Below are 13,281 nucleotides of genomic sequence, written 5' to 3'. Positions count from 1 at the left end.
AGTCACTAAGGCTCTACTAAAAATCATTAGTATCTAGGAGCTAGTGAAGGCTTGGAGAAGCAGCTGCCTGCTGGAAAGGTTACCAGCCTTGCCTGACTGTGGCATTACCAGGAGAATCTGTAGGGACTAAATATGGGAAAATCAAGGACCATTCCCTCTGTGGCAGGTAATAAGAACCAGACCAGAAACATTTGTGATGTGTTCTCTGAAGTCACTCTCCAGATGGTGGGCTCCCAGCTCAGCCTCTGTAAGAGAGCTTTGCTGATATTTGTAACCCATCACGTTCCCCTGGCAGCACATAAGCAGAAAAGAGGGTTCAGGTCCTTGAGAGCTAAGAAACTTCTGCTGAGTCAATAGGGAGGTACCATCACTGCCCTCAGTTTTGTTTGCAGGAACAGCCTCATCAAATAGTGTTTGTGGGCAGAGACCCTAAGTAGACTGCCGAGCTGTTAAATTGCCAACCTACCCACTGGTTTATTCTGCAGCAGAAATACAAGCATGCCTGGACCAACCCCTAGACCTCAGCTCTGAACTCCTCTCTCGTTCTGTCAGAATTCCCAGCTTGTTTTGAAAATGGCATTTATTTTTGTTAAATTGCAAAAGAGTTGGATGCAGTCTGCTAGTTGTGTTTTGCCTCTCCTTCTTTGTACAGTGAATTTTGTTCGTTCACTTTACATGCCTCAAGTTGCTGTAATGCTGCTGGGAAAGTAATTGCCTTGCACTTTCTCTTTCTGATGCCCACGGGTGACTGTGGGGGGACTCCTCCCTGGGCACAGTGCAGAGTTAAAAGCCCAGCTTTTGCTGCCTTGCTTAAGACCTGGTTATTTCTTTCTTTCTTTTTTTTTTTTTTTTTTTTTTTTTTTTTTTTTTTTTTTTTTTTGTCAGCTGCCTGTTATATCAATCACAGAGCTGGGATCTATTTATAGGTTGGGACTCGGAGTACTGTGTCCTAGTCACAAAGAGAGGCAGAGACGCAGAGGGGACTGTCGGCTGGTGCAGGCAGAACCAAAAGATATTTAATCAGCAATTAGAAACACCTGAGGGCAAGGGAAATTCTACTCCAGCCTCGAGCCTCATCTCAGCCTGCAGCATGTAAGTAGCGAACTTCTATCTTTTATTGCATTTATGGGCTTGTGTTTTGTTTTGTTTGTTTGTTTTTTTTTTTAATCCAAGCATTGCTCTGCACGATTCCTTTTATCTGGTCTAAAAATTATGGCAGCACCTTGATACATTAAAGGTAATAATTTTTTCAATTTTCACTCTGTCAAAGGAAGGTCAGTGCGACCCACCAAGGAGAGGAGTTGGTTTAGAACTTTGTAGAAATCAGGCAGTTTCTCTATTTGAGTGTGTTTTTTTCCTCTGGAAATAAGTAAATGAAAGTTTGAGTGGAACAGTTTTGTTTTGGGAATAGAAACAGTCAGGTTTGCTGGCATTCCAAAAAGGTCAATGTATAACGTAACTCTGCTTAAGGGCTTACCAAGGACAGGTGCTATTTATCCCATGCTGGTAAAGGCAAACCTGGGAACTTTAGCAGTCCTGTCTTAAAAGAACCAAGTGACAACCTTCCCTCTATTAAAAAACCCAAAACCCCCCCAGCTGCATATCAAATCTTTTCTTATCTGACACATGCAATAAAATTTTGCTTTTACTGAAGGCATTTAGCATTAAGCAGTTGATGTTTATTTAATTTTAAAAGTCCCAAAGCAACTGAAGAATCTTCAATGACAAAAGAGGGGTGCAAGTCTTTGCAAAGTTGGCACAGTGATAATCACAGAAGGAACTTACTCTCTCATCACCAACAAGATGTTTTCTTTAAAGCAGCTAAGATGTAAAATGTTTGAACAATAATGTGGTTTTTGAGTATTTTTATTAATAGAAATTTGAAGATAGGGAGAACAATAATTAGTCAGATTCTTTTTTATTAATAGCTTTTAGTAGAAATATGAAGAGATGGAGAAAAATAATTACTCTGAATATTTTTGTTAATAGCTTTTAGTATAATATTCTTTGTCAAAATATAAGAGGTTTTTCTTCTTTCATGTTCTTGCTTCAGAGGTTTGCATTACATCTTTTTACAAAATTTAGGGCTAATATTTATTTCTAAGCAGAGGAAAATAACCTTGCTATGTCTACCCCCCAAAACCTTAATATTACAATTTTTATTTTGGTATGTCAAGTTTTTAGCATAAATTTCTCACTAAATATATATTCTAGAAAACTTTTTACCCCCAAAATGTAACATTTTTGAAGGTAACAGCAAATAAAATGAAGCTAAACTTAAAATAATTAGGAGGAAAAAGTGTCTAATAGAAACCGAATAATAAAACCAGTGCTGCCTTACAGTTAAAACATCAGGTTCTGAGGAATATTTGATAGATACATTTCTTGGATTGACTGTAGAAGGGCGAAAAATAGGCTTCTTCTTTAGCTCTTTATTTTGGATTTCTTCGATGTACATTTTATAGTACTTAGAACATTTAGCTTAAGTGCTAGGAATGAAAAACTACTGACTACATATTAATGCTTTCTAAGTTTTTAACCATCTATATGAATAATCCATCATTCAGCTAGAATTCTGATATAAGGATGACTTTTAGGAGAATATGGATAAACCAGGTGAATTAATATGCCCAAATAATGCCCCCAAAGATCATTACAACACATTGTTTGCTATGAACCTTTTTACTCACAAATAAAATCGTGATCACTGTCATCATATGAAGCTTCATTTTGATTATTAAAGCTTTTTGCTTCACTTAAAAATGAACATATTTAAATTATTTAAGTAATTTTCTGTTTGCTTTGCTATGATATTACATTTATTGCTTCTCTGTAATAATGCAATATTATTTTGTAATAAAAGGAGCAGATTTTTCTGAAAAGCATTAAAGGACTAAAATTGCTAACTCTGTAACTAACAAAGAATCTATCATATAGCTGTTCTGAGGTCCCACTAAGAATTAAAAAACAAGAGACATTGCTGGAAAAAAAAATTGAATTATTTTCTTCCCTACACAAAACCAATATTGGCATTATTGTGCTTAGAAATTATTGCAGACCCCTCACTCATTTACCATACATTTTTTTAGAAATCTGAGAAATCAAAGAAGTTTTCCAAGTACAAAGCTATAAATGATTAGGTTTTAAGAATTTGTTTGGACTATTCTAAGTTGTGTCCACATAATTGCTGGACATAATCCTTCTCTTTCAACCACATGTGAGCATTTTGCCCTGTTACCTGCCATATCTTCTTATTTCTGCTTTGGAGAAAAAATAACCAAGCACCTACTGTTCTGTGGGATAATGATCAATGCTTTATAGGACTGCTTTTATTTGGAGGGAAGGAGTTGCCTATGGTTAAAGGGAAGACCAATGCATTATGTAGCAGAAAGTGTTTGTTATTTAGTTTCTGCTTCACAAATGATTCACATTTTGTGTACTAAGCATCTATCAACCTCTGAACTGTCTTACTGTATATATGCTATTGCAGGACTTTTTTTTCATTCCTTAAAAAAACCCAACAAACATCTTTTGTTTTATCCCAGTTTATTTGTTTCTTTGACTGCAAAGTGATTGACATGCAGATTCTCTTTTCCACGCCTCTCCTTTCATTGCTGAGTATGACATCTCTTGGGAATTATAAATGAAACCTGTGCCAAATCTGCTGCACAGGTGTCTGGAGTACAGCATGCTCAGGTGCCTCACTGTAAATCCCTGAGAATATGAAATAAACACAAGCAGAATAAAAATACTCTTCCTGAAACAATTCTGTGTTTTGAGGGGCCTTCTGCATAAACCCCCCAAAGCCAGCAGCCAGTTATTAAAGACTGTGTAGCTTTCTCTCTCTCTTACCTTTTTTATCACTTTACCTGTACATCTGTCCATCTATTTCTCATCTATTTTTACATTTCATTATGCTGTGCTTGCTCTCCAGCTCTCTTCTTTTTCTTTCCTGAAGACACATTTCTATCTGGCACAGAAAATAAACTCAGATTGCGGGTAGTTATGTTAATCTAATTCAATCCTCTGTGGGCTAGGAGTGAAATTCTAATAGTGGAGCTGTTGAGGGCTTTTTTGTTAATGGCTTGGGGATTACATTGAGTTAAAGGCTCATTTCCTAATCAAACAGAGAGGGAGAGAGTGACTCCGAATATTTATGAGTCTCCCAGCGAGAGTTAAACATTGAACTCCAAAAGCAGGATTTCACTGCTGCAAGAAAGAGTTAAAACCCCTCAGGGCTGCTGTGGAGAGGGAAAAAAAAAAAGGAAACCAGTTAAGCCATCAGCATTTTCAACTGCTGTATAACTTCAGTTTGAGAGAAAATAATCATCTCACGAGCTAAAATGGAAACTGTAGCAAGATATTTAAAACAAAGTCAAGTGATGCTTCAAAAAGGCCCTTCTTCAGTGAAGCAGGATGCACGCAGTGCATGCAGCCGCCTAACAGAAACTCCAAATAAATACTCCTCTAAATGAGAAGGATTGCAGGGTGGGTCGCCTTTTCATTATTAATGCCTGGAAGACACAATTTAATTTTCTAATGCTTTTTATTTTTGTTTCTATTTAACTCTTAGGTCACCTTTTCTTTAAGAAAGAAAAAAATATTAAAAGGAAGTGTGGATGGGTCAATATCTAAACTGTCCTACTTCTGTTCTGTAGAATTGTACCTTTTGAGGCATTTTTTCTGTCCTTCAGTTTAGCTGGAGTCTTGCATCAAATAGTCTAGTTGAAGAACTGTATTTACTGTGACAGGAATGATTGACCAAATTAATGCCTGATTGCTTTTGTGATGAGTTCATCATACATGCGTGGGCAGCTTGAGCAGACCTTTCTTTTGCTGAAAAAAAGCAGGCCTGCCTGCCTGCAGCAAGCCCAGGACCTCTGTGTTGCTAAGGGCTGGTGTGTTGTGAACTAGCCAGCAGTAAGCTTTTTCTGGGACTTGGAAAATTTGTCTCCAGCAGGTGAACTGCACAAAATCAAGACTGAGCCATGATCCTGCCCCTCTTCTGAAAAGTGGTCCTGGAAAGGAATGGGGATAGAAACTGTTGTTTTCTGATATGTGGCCAAGTCATATCTCTGTGTTCCTCAGTTTCCCTGTTTGTAAAATGATATGTGACTGCCATCAAAATAACCCCAAGATCTACAAAGAACAATCTTCTATAAATCCCAAGTGGCTGATTTGCCCATGGGAAAAATGGTGAATCACTGACATAGGTACATAGTTGAAAATAAGGGGGTTTGTTCTAGTTACAAGAGTAGCCCCTCTTCCCTTTATTTGTTGTTGTTGTTTGGTGGGGTTTGGGTTTGTTTGGTTGTAGTTTTTTTAATACATTTTGTACGAGTCACCAGTAAGGCTTTCTGAATTTGGCATAATGAGCAAATAGAAGGCTAACTTACTTCTTGTGTAACATTCAGTGGTGTTGTCCTACACACTAGGTCTGAGCTCGGTCTTAGTGACCCTTGCTGAGATGAAGCTCCAGGTTTTTTACCCAAAAGTGGTAAACTCTGGCTAAAAAAGGAAGTCACTGTTTCATCTGAAGCCATGTATCAATGGTCATCTTTTATGCACCAAGCAGCATTTTTGCTGACATGTCTATCTGGATGTAGCATCTTGAGGTAAGATTTGGCATCTTGCCCTAGTTTTAAAATTATTTAAAACTGTGACCTGATGTGAATGCCTGAGGCCCCTTTCTCTTTGTGCTCTGTGCCTGGACCTGCTGAGGAGAGCACCATCAGCTAGAGTGTACTTTATTAAATGCATTTGAAATACATATTAATTGTGTTCTTTCTCTCTAATCACTGGAATATACAGCAGATCACTTTGAAACAAAAGCTTTCTGTGGCTGAGCTGAAAACTGTGTAACTTTTTTTCCTTCCTTCTCTTTCTCATCGCAATTTCCTTTCTTTTTGCCTCAACATTTTCCTCTCCTGCACTATTCTGCTGTGGCCAGTTTATACTTAGATTTTCCCTGCTGACCTTTCAGGCAAAAGACACTTCCTTCTCCTCTTTTTATCCTTTCCAATGTTATGCTGAATCTTATGAATGACTTGCTTCTGTCTACCCTGAAGGTGGGTGCATTTCAGTGAAGCTTTGCCTGGTATATATACATTTTATGAAGAACTGGGAAACTGAAAAGTGTTCTTCAACTTTCCCAAGAAAGCTACAGTGTTCTTGCATGCTACAACTAATTTTAAAATATAGTAGTATAGGAATTTCAAGAAAGAAAATACTGCTGGCCAAAAACTTTAAAACACATAGTTTAGTTAACATTATGTCTTCAAAATAACAAAAAGTTTAAAAGTCTCAGCCCTCTTGAAAATCTCTAGAAAATGTGCTGCACATTTAGGGATTTTTTTTTTTTTTTTTTGGAGGGATGGATCTTGCATCTAAATCTTGCTGTTTGGATACTGGAGACCATATACCCAGCATATATGAGAAGGAAGCATAAGTGGCTATTTTTATTCATTAAGGAGTAGCTGCCCTTTCCTTTCCCTCAACCATGTGAGATGCGAATGATCCTGCTCACAAGAGTTTCATGCTGCTCTCAGAATGGATTCTCTTTTTCTTCATAATTGTGTTTGCTGGATCAGCAGGAAATGTACACCACAAGTTCTTCCCCCAGTCTTCTGTGATCACCTGATTGTAGTAGGCCTGAACAAATGACTGGTAGCCGTGTACAAGAACAGACTTTTAATCACATCCCCCTAAAGCTCACAGGACCTAGAGGGTAACTTTCTGTGTGAGAAGAGGTTATGTCTGCCACCAGGCTTGTCTTTCTTTTTGTTTGCTTTTTTATTCATCCTTAGACAATTTTTTTTTCCCCACAGGCTTCTTGAACTTTTAAAAATTGCAGTTATTGTCACTGGCAGATTTTTCTACTTCTTCCCTTTAAATAAGAAATTCTTTCCTGTTGCATCATGTCCCCATGGCCTAGTACAGGGGGTTCCAACCTTTTCTTGTTGGGGATGTGAACTCAAGTAGGTTGGTGAAGAGCTCATGTGAATAGGATTTTCTCAGTGATACTTTTTTTGATTTACAGTCTGTAGCACTTAGAGTGTGGTAACACTCAAGTTATAAATATTGGTGAATGCTATCTTTGCATGGGAGAGGGAGACAAGGATTTTCTGAGTGCAACATTAGCTAGGAAGAGATTACTTGCATCAGCATCCTCGCTAATGCCCAGAAAGATATTTAAGGAGCCTATCTCAAGTCCCACTGTTTTTTAGGTGGAAACCACTGCGTACAGCTTTAAGCATGTTCATGCCAATCTTTAGACCAAGCTGTTTGTACCACTGCTGTTCTTCCATTCTAGCTCTAACAGGCTCCCTGTTCAGTTCAAGGTGAGCCTCTTCACTGTTGAGATGTCTTCTGCCCATCTCTTAACTAGGTTCCTGCTTCCCTATTATTGATTCTCTGTGGAGTTGCATGATCCCAGCAAACTGCTTTGTGTTACTTCAGGCTTTGAGTATTGTCCTGTTTTGCCCTCTATAATCTCTATTCTCTTTTTCACATTGCAGATAATCACATGATTCTTCCATTCTTCCTGAGCTTTCTTCCCATCCTTCTGACTATCTTTTTGCTACATAGTGCAAAAGTGAGGATTGAACCTCACTTTTGTGTGTTTCTAAATAGGCTCTCTTCTTGTGAATCTCTGTAATGACCGTTCATGCCATCTACTGCCTATGCAGCCCTTTCTGTGAATGTCAGCTGGTGCTATGGTTCTGCTTTATATTCCCTGCACAGAGAAGTAGTCAGGGATAGAGAGCTACAGTTTGTTTGGGCTTTCCGTCCTGTACCAAGAAATCAGATGTGAGGATGCCTCCATGTTCTCCAAGTATTTATAGACACGTTACTACTGTGCTGAAGTGATGGGCCATACCTCTTGATAATACCATGTTGACCTGGATACAGCAGTTCTAGCTTTGTAATCTCTCCTGGCACATGGGTTTGGGAGATGTGTGTTTGAGGAGGACAGAATTAATGGGGCTGCTGCTATGTTTGTGAAGAGTTAAATGATGGGGGATGAGAGTCACAGCTTCTCCTGGGGAATAAGGACTAGCCAGAAGAATTGATTGTCTTGGCTTATTGATCCTTCAGGAAACAGCACTGAAGTGATAATGCTGTTCCTGCCACTTTGAGGCACTTTGTACCAGCAACAACCTCTGTTTACCTAGGACAGTGCAAAGGAAAAGCTGCACTGTTGCTAACTCATTCCAGAAAAAACCATGCCAGCCATGTTGAGTTTGCCACTTGTCTGTCTGCTCCCAGGGAGAGGTGACTGAGCAGAGGTAGCTGAGAATGTGTTTGTATTTTATAGTGCTTAATGGAGATTGACTGCAAATGGTAGATTGTGAATTGCCATACTGAGTCTTTGCTGGCAGTGTCTTGGTCTGAAGCACTGGTTGGACTAGACGGTCTTTAAGGTCCTTTCCAACCCAAACTGTTCTGTGATTCTACAAAGTCTCAGGCTGTCATGTCACAGGATATCCATCTCCCCCATCCCTTTCCTTTCCTTCGCCTTTCTGGACAGTTGGCAGTCACCACTCTGTTGTTCCAGGTAAGTTGAACCAGGGTGGTCCAAGTGCTTTTTACCTTGTGATCCCAATGCCATGTCCTAGCCAGGAGCCTGCCCACTTGTGTGGGCTGATGGGAGGTGGATGATGAAACATCCCACCTCCTTTGCACAGAAGCACCAAACGTGCCCTGAGAAGTCAGGTATTTCCTTCTGACCTCAGGGTGGCAGAAGGAGAAACACCAACCTGCTGCAGGGGCTGCTGGAGGAGCAGTGCTTTCTGTCACTCAGCTACACCACCCCTGTGGGTGCACAAAGCTTGTTCAAGGAGCACAGCACTGCAGAATGTCATCTCTGAGCATCTCTTGGGTGCTTCTACAACCACGGGCCTCTGAGAAGTGGGGGCCCTGACTGTAACCTCTCAGTTATCCAGTAGCACAGTGGGCTGGGGAAGCACTTGCACTGTTATCCCTGAGGGTGACCTGGGTTTCACTCACACAGTTAGCTGGACCACTGCTGGTAACTACAAGTTTTGGACTCTCACCTGTAGAAATAAATGAGCAGTTTGCTCATGATGCTCCTATATACTTCTGTCTCTGCTTTGCACTTCAACAGGCTTTGCACTATCAGGCAGGTTTCTGCAGTTTCCCATAGCAAGTCAGAAGGTCAAGAAATCTTGAGACTACTTGGAGCATCTTGCAAAATCTTGCACAGAGCTAGGAGGGCCAAAAGGCTACTGTGAAATGCTTCTTTGTTGAGTCAGGCCAGCTTATATATAGAGATATGCAAATAAAATACAGAGCCATTTAATTACCCTGCATATAATTTCTATACTTCATTCTCTTTGATGTTGCCAGCAACTTTATTGCAGCACTTGATGTTTGACTTTACATCTCAACCATGTGAATCAAGATGATGAGAAAAATTACAGGTTTTTTTTTAAAGAAAAAAAGTGTCTCTACAACAAGATTTCAGGGAACAACTAAAAAGTAATGCCAGCTATATTCTTAAAAAAAGGAAGAGATTATATTAATAACCACCAATGCACAATAGAATATATAATTATGTTTCTTTTGGGGCTTGATCAGTAGCTGAACATTCAAGGCTCAATATAATGAATTTAATATAGTATGCAACATCATATGTTATGTAATGTAAAATTATTATCAATTACTTAACAAATAGAGCTCATGCTGTGACTGTTCTACTTCTTCTTAACTAGCTCTCAGACTTTAGTGATGAGTTCTACTGGCAGCTTTGGATGTTGCTTCTGTTTTGCTCTTGCTGTTTGTATCATGACACATTCCCTACAGCTGGGGCTGCTGCATTTAGCCATGAGACAGCTTCTGTCTGAAAGAGCCTCCAATTTGGTTCAAAACAAGAGACTACTAGGGGTAGAGTCAGACATGAATTCTGTGGCTAGAGGAAAGATGAGGGCAACTGAGACAGAAATTTGAGGTAATATATTGCTGAAAGTATGGTTTCTTGGGAGTACAGGTGGCTTTGCTTGATATGGACTTAAGAAAAAGATGCCAAAAAGAGCATAGGCCTATATTTTCCTGTGTAACACTTGTCTAATTATTTGCTTTGCAAAATTAGCATCTCCACTTTCTTAGCTGAGAAGAGAGCTCTGCTACATGCTCTCAGTATCTTTACATACATGTGTCTTTTCCTTACTTTTTTCAATGAGGTAGTCATCTTTCTCTTTATAAAGAAGTGCTTTAAATAAAACAAATGAAATACCGTATCACATAAAATCAGTCTTGGGTTTTTTTTCTGTCATTCAGTGACAAAGTTATGGATGGATTCAAAAAGATATCTCCATAAAGGCATATACTGGACACACGGACTCAAGAGTGACAAGTACATGTTATGGTCTCAAGAGAACTGTCTAAGCCACAGGCTGCCAACATACTGATTATGAGGTCTGCAAAGTCCAACAAGGTTAAGAATGGGGAAAAACTCTCCTTTCTTATAGTCTTTCCCTGAGCACATGTTAGTGTTTGATGTCAGAGGTAGAATATGGGACAAAGTGACATCTTAACTTGACCTGGTATAGCTCTGCTAGTAATTTTTATTGCATCTGAATTCAGTGTTGTCACTTTTTGCAGTTAGTTGTTTACATGATACTCTGTTACAGATATGTAGAATCTATATCTTGCACTCAGTGGTTATATGATGGAGCATGCTTCTTGTACAACACCTATCCTGTGAGCCCACAGTACTGAAGATGTTCCCTCTCATTTGCTGGAAACTGTGGTTTGGTGTTTTGGCTTTTTTTTTTTCAGGATTTCTTGGACCTTTACCAATCGTGCCATCTGTAAATTTATAATTGTAAACCTGTGTAAGCTTGGAAGCTCGTGTAGTCTCATGTAATTTTGCTGCTGTATGTCTTCAGTAAGACATAAAATGACTTCAGGCTTCTGAGCACATTTACTTTCATGGGTCAGAATTTACCTCTGCAGTGAGAGGACACCTGTGCATTACTTTTTGGGAGTTAGAAGAGTCCAGGCAAGGGGCAGCAGTGCTTCCTACCCTGCTTCACATGTAGATTGTAATCTTTTGCACAATACAGTACATTGCACTGGTAGGTACTGACATGCATGGGAATCAACTCAAAATCTTTTACACTGAAGTCCTGATAAGCCCTTAAACCTGGAAAACTTGTGACAGGCCTGAAGTGTTTGGGAACCATGTTAGGTTTAGCTCTCCAACCCACCTGGAAATATTCCAAATTTCCTTTTTTTTTTTTTTTTTCTTCTTTGAGCCCATCAATAATGTGGGGCAATTATGTGACTATGAAGAATGATTTTATATTGTACAAACATATTTTTGTATCATTTTCTATTTAAAAGCAGAGCTAAGGAATTTATGCTTCTGGTTTCCCATTCATCTGGGAAATGCTGCAACTTTAGTAAAGGCACATTTCTGTGGAGAGGACTTGAGCTGCTAATTTGACTGTAGGAGTTTATTTCTGGAATGCAGCAGTGTTTCACCAACGGAGCAGCTGTCCTGGAAACACTTACCACATGGGGTCATTTTCCTCTGTGTGTAATCAACAAAGCCACCCCAGTTAATCTGAATCTTTTTAAGTCTCCTAAACTAGACCATAGGGAGTGCACAGAGATCTATAGGACTCTGACCTCCTTCACTTCCTTCTCCTATCATTAGGGAAGAAAAAATAATCCCATACTTAAATGTCCCTTAAAGGGGAAGCCTAAAACCTCTTCTCAGCATGGAAAACTGTTTCTTAACAGTAACATATCACTGATTTGGTGGGGAGGTGTTGGTCCTCTGTTCTCTGTGCGTGTTTTGTGATAGTAGCTACAAATCTCCGAAATTTACCAAATATTCCAGGTTGTGAGATCACAAGAGTCAGAGGTGGAAAAGCTTCTTGGGTTATTCCATTCTTTTTATTATCTTTGATTTGCTTTGCTTGCACAGCTTTCTTCCACCTCTGTTCAATTCTGGGATGATAGCTGTGCAGGTAAATTACTTCTACTACAAGAGAAATTTTCATAGTTATACAGTTGAAACAATTCTCTAATTTTTTCTTCTCCTTAATTCCCTCTCATGATGCCCAATTTCTTCCTCACTGTTTACACTCTTTGATACTTTTTGGATTTATGTCCTGTCTCTAAATGCTTTTTGTCTCCAGTAGATTCTGGGTCAGTTTTTGCCCCCTGCTACAACCTTGCATCAGTTTCTAGAACTGCTGTATAATCTTTATTGTGGTTCTATTAAGAATGTTTTACTCTTTGAGTTTAGTGACTCCTTTCTCTGTTTTCAACCTATCTTCAAGGCCAGTCAAAGGTAGCAGTTCTTTGTGTGTAGGAGAACATTCTGACTCAAGCCTGGACAAGGACCTTTTCAAGAGGCTACCACCTGGCAAGTCCTGCACCTGTGGTCTGGGCCAGCCTTGCTGCAGCCCTCATGGGTGCATCACTGGAGCTCTATAAGGGAAGTCTGCATCTGCAGGATTCAGGGCTTGCTTCTTCATTCAGGTATTTGAAACATTCAACACAAATTACTTTGGTGGTTGCTGTCTCCTCTTTCCCCAAGCTGTGCTAGTGTAGCTTTTCAGATTATTAAGTATGACTTGGGCTTCCAAAAGATGAACAGTATCATCAAGGACTTTTGCTCCTACAGTGAGTTGTTTCAGAAAGTAATTTCAAAAGACACCTCACTGAATTCAGCCAGAGTATTTGATAGTTTCATGTCAGAGTAGAGAAAACTCTACAAAATATTCAATAAATGTAAAATATCTTTTTATAAGTTCTTTGCCTTTCCTGATGAGGTGAACATAATTTGTCAGAGGTTATCCTTATGAAAAGATAGAATCCAGAAGGATAAGAAGGCTGGTGTGATCCCATTAAAGAAAAGGTAGCATAGCTTTTCCTTACTGAGAGCCAAGGGGCAGTAAGTTGTAGTAGGAAAGCAAGGTTGATTTTTGAGAGATGTGGCAGAGGGAACAGGTGATCAGTTTTTGAACACAGCCTGCAATGGCACAAATCAGAGCTAGCTGGAGAGCAACAATGTGTGCCTTTGAGATGTAGGCAATAAAGGCAATAGGCAATAAAGTAATAAATGAACATGTAATGGAGAAGAACAGAACAGTGTTTCCCCCAGTTCTATGAAAGAGTCTGAATGAAATTATGGATTTGTTTATCTGTTAAAACTAGAGCCATGCTGAGTTAGCCAGAATATGTGAGAAACTGGAAGAACAGTTTTTCCTCTCTTGTGACCTTGTGTTACAGCAGAGTTCTCAG

General features: G+C 39.3%; 1 protein-coding gene across 1 annotated transcript in view; it reads left to right on the top strand.

Moving 5' to 3' along the window:
- Nucleotides 1-962: 962 nt before the first annotated feature.
- ESRRB (estrogen related receptor beta) overlaps nucleotides 963-13,281 on the top strand; it is a 119,593-nt gene continuing 107,274 nt past the window's right edge. Inside the window, exon 1 of the mRNA XM_021542805.3 lies at nucleotides 963-1,092. Coding sequence (XP_021398480.1) covers nucleotides 1,091-1,092 — 2 coding nt within the window. The 5' untranslated portion in view covers nucleotides 963-1,090. The remainder of the gene's footprint in view (nucleotides 1,093-13,281) is intronic.

The sequence above is a fragment of the Lonchura striata genome, chromosome 6 (genome assembly GCF_046129695.1).
Source record: "Lonchura striata isolate bLonStr1 chromosome 6, bLonStr1.mat, whole genome shotgun sequence".
NCBI lineage: Eukaryota > Metazoa > Chordata > Aves > Passeriformes > Estrildidae > Lonchura > Lonchura striata.
The sequence above is the reverse complement of the archived record's forward strand: the minus strand, read 5'-3'. Positions and strand labels throughout refer to the sequence as shown.